This window comes from Oncorhynchus mykiss, chromosome 17 (genome assembly GCF_013265735.2).
Source record: "Oncorhynchus mykiss isolate Arlee chromosome 17, USDA_OmykA_1.1, whole genome shotgun sequence".
NCBI lineage: Eukaryota > Metazoa > Chordata > Actinopteri > Salmoniformes > Salmonidae > Oncorhynchus > Oncorhynchus mykiss.
This window is the reverse complement of record NC_048581.1, coordinates 51,025,189-51,032,681: the sequence shown is the minus strand read 5'-3', so window position 1 is coordinate 51,032,681 and position 7,493 is coordinate 51,025,189. Positions and strand designations below refer to the sequence as shown.

At 43.3% G+C, this 7,493-nt stretch overlaps 1 protein-coding gene across 1 annotated transcript; it reads left to right on the top strand.

The window, feature by feature from the left end:
- Positions 1 to 1,094: 1,094 nt before the first annotated feature.
- On the top strand, positions 1,095 to 6,364 carry elf3 (E74-like factor 3 (ets domain transcription factor, epithelial-specific)). Its single transcript, XM_021568741.2, has 9 exons — positions 1,095 to 1,333; positions 1,704 to 1,879; positions 3,049 to 3,279; positions 3,461 to 3,547; positions 3,651 to 3,764; positions 3,968 to 4,054; positions 4,171 to 4,284; positions 4,616 to 4,817; positions 5,006 to 6,364. Exons 2-9 carry the CDS (start codon positions 1,711 to 1,713, stop codon positions 5,118 to 5,120), a joined length of 1,119 nt encoding a protein of 372 aa, XP_021424416.1. The 5' UTR covers positions 1,095 to 1,333; positions 1,704 to 1,710; the 3' UTR covers positions 5,121 to 6,364.
- Positions 6,365 to 7,493: the final 1,129 nt, after the last annotated feature.

The window sequence follows — 7,493 nt, the reverse complement described above, 5'->3', positions numbered from 1 at the left end:
CTCCTTCTACCTCTTCTCCGGCATCAGTGTTTTGTTGCAGCTAACTAGGGAAGTTCAAACAAAGGATCCAGGATGAATTTCTTAAGGCAACATTTCTGCCACCACCTAACAAGTCCCACTATGACCCTGCAAACAAAGCCAATCAGAAAAGTTAATGTTGTGTTTGTTTTGGCAAGCCAGACAATTTCTCTGGGATATCTTATTTAAAATGGCCACTGAACCTGCGTCATGGTAACCATATCAAGTGAATGACTTGCAGTGTCAGGTCCTTGCGTTGGGTAAACATGTGTGGAGCTGTGGCTGAACCAGTCCACTGAGCTAAGGTCAACAGCAAATGTTGGAACAAATGACTTAATTCCTCAGACATAAATGTAAACGTCAGAAGTGGTGATGTGTGTGTGTGTGTGTGTGTGTGTGTGTGTGTGTGTGTGTGTGTGTACTCATGTGTAAGTGAGTGAGTGTGTGGCAGGTATCAATGTCGGGAAAGTAGCTAAATCTGGTGCGACGCATCGTTTCTCAATACTCTTGAAACTTATGTTTTTGTTGTGCATTGTCACAGCCAAACAAAGTGACGGTAAACATGATATGAACTAATTTGAATGCTGTACCTGTACCCCAGTGGAGGCTGGTGGTAGGAACTATAGGAAGACAGGCTTATTGAAATGACTGGAATGGCATGATTGGAACAGAGTCAAACATGTGGTTTCGATGTGTTTCATGTGTTTGACACCGTCCCATTAATTCCATTCCAGCCTCACTCTCTTCACCCATCAACTCCCCCTCCATTCCACCCCTTCCTTCTGTCTTTGTCTTTCCATTCTACACACCCGCCAACGCTCTTGAGCTTCTTCATGGAGAGAAGGAGCGAGGGAGGTGGGAGGCACTATGTGGAGTGTGTCGGGGGTGGCATAGCGGGAGGGCAGGTTTGTTTTGTTTTTCACTGTTCTCTGGAAGAGAGGGAGAGGGAGGTGGAGAGAAGAGAGAGGGGGGTGTGACCCATGCCATGGCTTAATGGTACCATGGAATTCCCCCCCAGTTTACCCTGACCTGGCCCCTCCCACCTGTCTTACTGGGCTATAAAGCCTTACACAGGTAAATCTAGCAACAGGTACTTTTATCTTTTACTGGAACTGTACAACTTTTATCTTTTACTTTATAGAGAGAGAGCTAAAGGGAGAGAGAGAGAAGAAATCGAGTTAAGATTAACCGTGTACTGACAAGCTCTCTGAGTGAATCCCGAACACCGGACTCTAAATCAAACTGTGGAGTATTATCATCGCTACCTGTTCATCGCTACCTGTTCATCGCTACCTGTCGGTCGCCTCAGAATCAGGTACGTGTGGAGATGGAGTTGCTCTTTGGGGAGTAATGGGGTGGGTGTTTTGGTCGGGGGTCACAAGCATCTTGACAACATATGTTTTGCGTATATTCATGCACAGCGGAGGAAAGGAAACGAAAACGGTGTATTCATACACAGACAAATATTTCGCATACATGCAAAGTACAACCACAGTGACCCACTTCAAATCAATGAATGTTTCACTAACACATCAATATCCACATGTTGATCGTCCTTGTATACGCACCGAAGGGCTCACTCAATTGTCTCCTAGTTAGAGAAAACATGTACATGTTTGTTTATGAATCTGTGTCCATAAACAGCATTGTAATGTCTTACTAACTGGACTGTCTCCTGCTTGTAGATAGCCCATGTCGTCTGCCAGTGAGCTGTGTATGATCCTGACCGACGCTAACATGACCATGTACCAGACTGGGAGCTCAGAGCCGCTGCAGCCCAGCCTCACCACTGTGTCTCTGCCCGCCGTAGGAGACCTGCTGCACCTCTCAGACCTTTCCTCATGCAGTGCCAATATACTGGGTGAGAACAGTAATTAATCCTTTTTAAAATGTATTTATTTGACAGGGACAGTGTACAAAAAAAAAAGAAGAATTCCCAATATACTGAGAAATTCTGCATTTCACCAGATTTAGCTAACAACTCATTTCCATCTGCGGTCACCTGGACCCTGTAGGCGTCTTATAACAATGCCTCTTCATAATAACTGAGAACACCCAGAAGATGATATAACCATGATGTCTATTGACGGAAGAAACAATAGACACAAACTGAATCATGACAGAAGAGGAGGATGTGTAACTTTCTCTGCTTTGTTATCAGCATGTGGGATACTTTAGTCCCTAATATGTCATTGTGTGTTGATCACCTGGGAAACCACAGTATGGATGTGTGTAAAGTTTTCTTCAAGGATCTTTATTCAGTCATGAGTTTTGGCGGTTGTTTCGTTTTAGTTGTTGTGTCGGCTGGTGAAGTCCGTGGATATTTCCCATTGTCTCACCCTGGATAGACCTATTGGCTGAGCGTGTTGGCAGACACTCAGTCGAAGCACACATTAAACATACTGCATATCCTTAAGCGAAGCTGTCAGACAGACAGGGGATTGGCTGAACTTTGCAATGACCTCATTTAGAAGGCTGTTAAATCATTAACCTGGACAATGTTTAACTTGTATTTAATAGAGTCTTTTCATCTTTCAGACGTCTCAAGCTTTATTTTATTTGCCGTAGCCTATAGCGAGTGATAAGTGGTGACTAGACAGAGCGTCAGCAGAGCAGAGATAAACTAGAGCCAGACATTCTGACTTGGCGAAACCGCAAAATCAGATTTTCACAGGTCCAGATCAGGATCTGCGTTCTTGGTGGGTTGTCATTTATTTGGAAAACGTGAGTTAGTTATCATCTTGTGGGTGGTTAGATTGACAAAGGTTTCATATTTTAAATGTTCTATAATAGTTATGACTGAAAACATAATGTGTAATTACTATCTATCCAGATTGAATCTATATCAAATTACTTTATTCTTGCTATGTAACTGTAGTTAAAAAATAAAAAAAGTGCCACATAAAATGTAGATGTAACAACAAAAGAAAAAGCTGTAAAAAAAACACACATATGAACGCACACAAACATACACAGGCACACACAGTGCACAAATCTAACTCCCCCCTTCACTTCTGTGTCCTCCTCTAGCTCAATGGTATGACCTGAACCCTCAGTACTGGAGCAAGCAGAACGTTTTGGAGTGGATCAGTTTTCACGTGGAGCGCAGTAAGTTTGATGCCAGCACACTGAGCATGTCCTACTGCTCCACGGATGGACCTACACTATGCCAACTGACCAGAGATCAGCTGTTAAACATGTTTGGAATGTCCCTCGGGACTCAGCTCTACCAGAGCCTGGTGGAACTCAAGGCCAAATATGGTAAGGATCTGATGGAAGTGAAATGAATCAACTTTATTGATGATTGTAAAAGGGGGAATCTTAGATTTGGCTCCAGGAACAGACACAGACATTTTAGTAATTTAATTTAGACAATTGATTTGTCAATATAGTAATGATTCAGTTATTAAATGTATTTTTGTGTCTGTCATTTTGGTTCCAGATCTGAATGAGACCTGTAAGCTTCTGGACAACTTCCTGGAGGAGTTCCCAGACTTCCCTCTGCTCAGCACAGTAGAAGTGAACGAAGGTAAACACCTCCTCTCGTCTTTTCTTCCCACTTCCTACTACCACGCCAAAGCCTCAAGTGTTAGTAGGACACATTTGCTGACACTGTGATGTTACTGTTACAGTTGTGAGAGACACCAGCTACACTGACTTCTCACACATCTTCAAGAACTTCGAAAACATGAAGCCGCTCAGCGATAACGGATACGAGTCCGACAGCATGCACAGCTCCTCGTCAGGTGAGCGGTGTCCCTCTTTCCTCTTCTTCTCCTTTATCATCACTCCTCTCATCTCCTCTTCCCCCAAATCTTCTCACATCACTCGATCAGTGTGTGATTGGTTTGGCCTGTATCACTGAGCTTATGGCCTTATTAATCGATCAAGTCAGGACGAAGGATCGGCCGAGTTGAAAGTGTTTTCCTTCCTCTCTCCCTGCCCCCAGGTGGAATGTTGAGCTTCCAGAACCTCAGCTCTCCAGAATCCAGGAGCAGTGAGTCTGACCCAGAGTTCTCCTACCCTCAGTTCGCAAGTGAGTACAACTTTTCATAAGAGACGTCACATTCTTGATCTTCAGATGGGTGAGCCTTGAAAGTGCATGTCTCTTTGAAAGCCGGTCTGGTGTTCTAAACTCGTTGTGTTTGACAGAAGTGCACATAAAGACAGAGAGGGGAGAGATGAAGAAGAGAGGCAGAGGAAGACCTCCCAAACTCAGCCGAGACCCCAAACACTTCTACCAGACCTCCACAAAGAGCAAACATGGTGAGTGGCTCTTCTCATTCTAACACACGCACGCACACACACACACACACACGTCAACAACTGTTTTCAATGGTGCTCTGTAGAAGCACAGTTTTATCAGTCACGTTATTTGCATACATTTTTGCATCTGGTACTGAAAACAGCCACAGTCAAAATAGACCAATAACCACACATGCACACTCGCACGGACACACACACACAAACACACCCACGCATGCGCACACACACACAAGCACACCTGCTCTACCTCCTCCTTTCTTGCTTAAGCACACGCACACACCTGCGCTGTCTTACACCCACCTAACGGTAGATCTCCCTTCTCCCCCTATAGCGCCTCGTGGGACCCACCTGTGGGAGTTCATTAGGGACATCCTGATCCACCCAGAGCAGAACCAAAACCAGGCTCTGATGAAGTGGGAGGACCGCCGTGAGGGTGTCTTCAAGTTCCTCAAGTCTGAGGCTGTGGCCCAGCTGTGGGGGCAGAAGAAGAAGAACAGCAGCATGACCTATGAGAAACTCAGCCGCGCCATGAGGTAGGAAACCATGGTAATATAGTAGCACCATCATGGCAATTAGCCATGGAAACCCTAATCCTAGCAACCAAGCTAAACAGAGCTAACCGGTTGAGGATGAAGTTAGATTTGTATTGTGTCGACAATGATAAACCATTGCCTGGTCATAAGAATAACCTGTGGCTCTCCTTCCTTCCTCCCTCCTATAGATACTACTATAAGAGAGAGATCCTGGATAGAGTGGATGGTAGACGGCTGGTCTATAAGTTTGGGAAGAATTCCACCGGCTGGAAGGTGGAAGAGACCGAGCTGCATGGCATGTGAGATACAAGGCAGGAGACAGGACAGGTAGAGACCAATGGCCAAGAGTGGCGAAGGTATAAACTGGACAGACCAGTTCCACTGGGCCCTATTGTAGATAGGATGACCCAGTCTCTGGATGACAGCTTTACTCTACCTGAAAGAATATAAAGACACTTACTTCTCTTCTTCCAGGGGAGGTGTTGCAGAAAATTTAAGCCAGTGTTTTTGGCTCCAGTAGGTTTTATGAACCGATATAGTTATTGTACAGTAATTATGTGTATTTCGATTTTGAATCAGGCATTGTTGTGGACATCGCTCTGGGCCTACCAGTGGTAGGTATGATGGTGTGTCTGTTCATTTGTTTTCAGTTATATTCTAGATAATAGTGGTCCTGTATGACTGGATGTCTCAGTTGGTAGAGCATGGTGCTTGCTAATGCCAGGAATGTGGGTTCAATTCCCGGGATCACCTGTATGTGAAATGTATGCACGCATGACTGTAAGTCGCTTTGGATGAAAGTGTCTGATTAGTATAACAATAAAGGCATTTACATTGTGTGGGTGTAACTCACCTTGTGTGTCACTATGACAACCACCTGGGCATTATGATTTTTACTGTGGCAATGTAAGCACTGGATATGTTTGTATTGCTTTTTTGTTTCTATTGATATTTAACAAGTGACAGTCTATCCCTGTGCAGCCTATCATTTTTCTATGTCTATTTGCAAGACGGCTAGTTGCCAAACTTTTGACTTCTAAATTGAGCCAATGGTTAGAAGAGCCTCATGTTGTGTTTTACTCTTCTGGGAGTTATGGGTATAGAAGGTCTTGTGTTAAATTGTAAACCTGATATGAAGGAGGGAGGAGACAAAATGGAGGACAAACAAAAGATAGAGAAGAGGGAACAAAATGAAGGGATACTCATTTATAAACTATCGGTGATACGACGTTGTGTACTTCGCTGTTTCAGCGTGAATGTTGTCTATGAGGTATGTGTCCTTTGTAGCCATATTAATATTTTTGTATCTCACCAGACGAGACCTACGTCAGATTAAAACAAATCAGCGACTCAACTCCTGTTCTTCATGATTTTTAATTCTGTTATGCAGCTGGTCTGTTTCCTTCTAGATCACTCAATATCATGAGTATGAGAATTCAATCTCAGATCGTATCGTTTGTGATATTTTCACACGCATGTATGTACAGCACATTGTCTTGCTTTGTAAAGTTAAGAGCCTTTTTACGGAAATAAACTGTTTTAAATAATGTAAGTGTCCTTGTGTATTTGGTACAAAACTGACTATTATGTTTGAAAGAAAATCACATAGTACCCCAACTGAACATAAACTTAAATTAAAAGCACTCCTAATTCAATCGGTGTAATATATATTAAAGTTATATTCTCTCCCTTGACATGTCTTTTTCACGTCTCAACCACCTGTTTAACCTCAGTATAACATCTCATCTGGAGGACAACAAACAACAGAAGTTGGGCCGTTCTGGCTCGGTCAAGGCCTATTTACTTACAGAACAAGACATTTAGCACAGAGGTCATCCTAGGTGTGTAATCAAAATTGAATCGACTGCCGTTTTCAGATTCATGTCAAGTTTCTACTTTACAAGAAGCAGTGCTTTGAACCCGTCTCTCAGTTGCAATTGTCTCTGGTTGGCGCAGGAGTAAGCTTATACTCCTCCTAGAGCTACCATCACCCTGGCGACAGTAATGACTGATTGTCTGTGTTTGCTTTTTAACATCAACTACCCTTCGGATTTGCTACAGCGCAACAGTAAGCTCGCTGTTCAAACATGATCCATCAGTACATGGACAGGCTCAATTCAAATGTATTTACTGAGAGGACATATTGTAGAGTAGTGTGGCAGATGGGACAATTCCCAGCCTACACAAATAACTGATGGCTGCTGCTTATAAACACATAGTGTACAGTATGCATGTATGTATATACACACACACACACACACACACACACACACACACACACACACACACACAACTGATGGCTACTGATTACAAACACAGTGTACAGTATGCATGTATGTATATATACACACACACACACACAATCTCTCTCTCTCTCATTACACCCACAAACACACAGCATTCTGGATTGATTGGAGATGGCTCGACTGGAGTGTGTTGGTTTAAGGGCTCTATTCAGTCCTTATGGTTAAGATTCAGCTTTACAGCGTGATTGAAATTCAAAGGCAATGTTCCTGTGTTAGCAGAGACAACTTTCACTGTAAACGCTGCAGATGTCGGCTCAATTAGAAATGTCCTTTACAATTCTATCGCGTTATAAGTAACGCTTCAGCAATACAAATTGAATAGAACCCTAATTCTCTTTTGTGTTAAATGGAGCTGAATGGAACTTGCAGC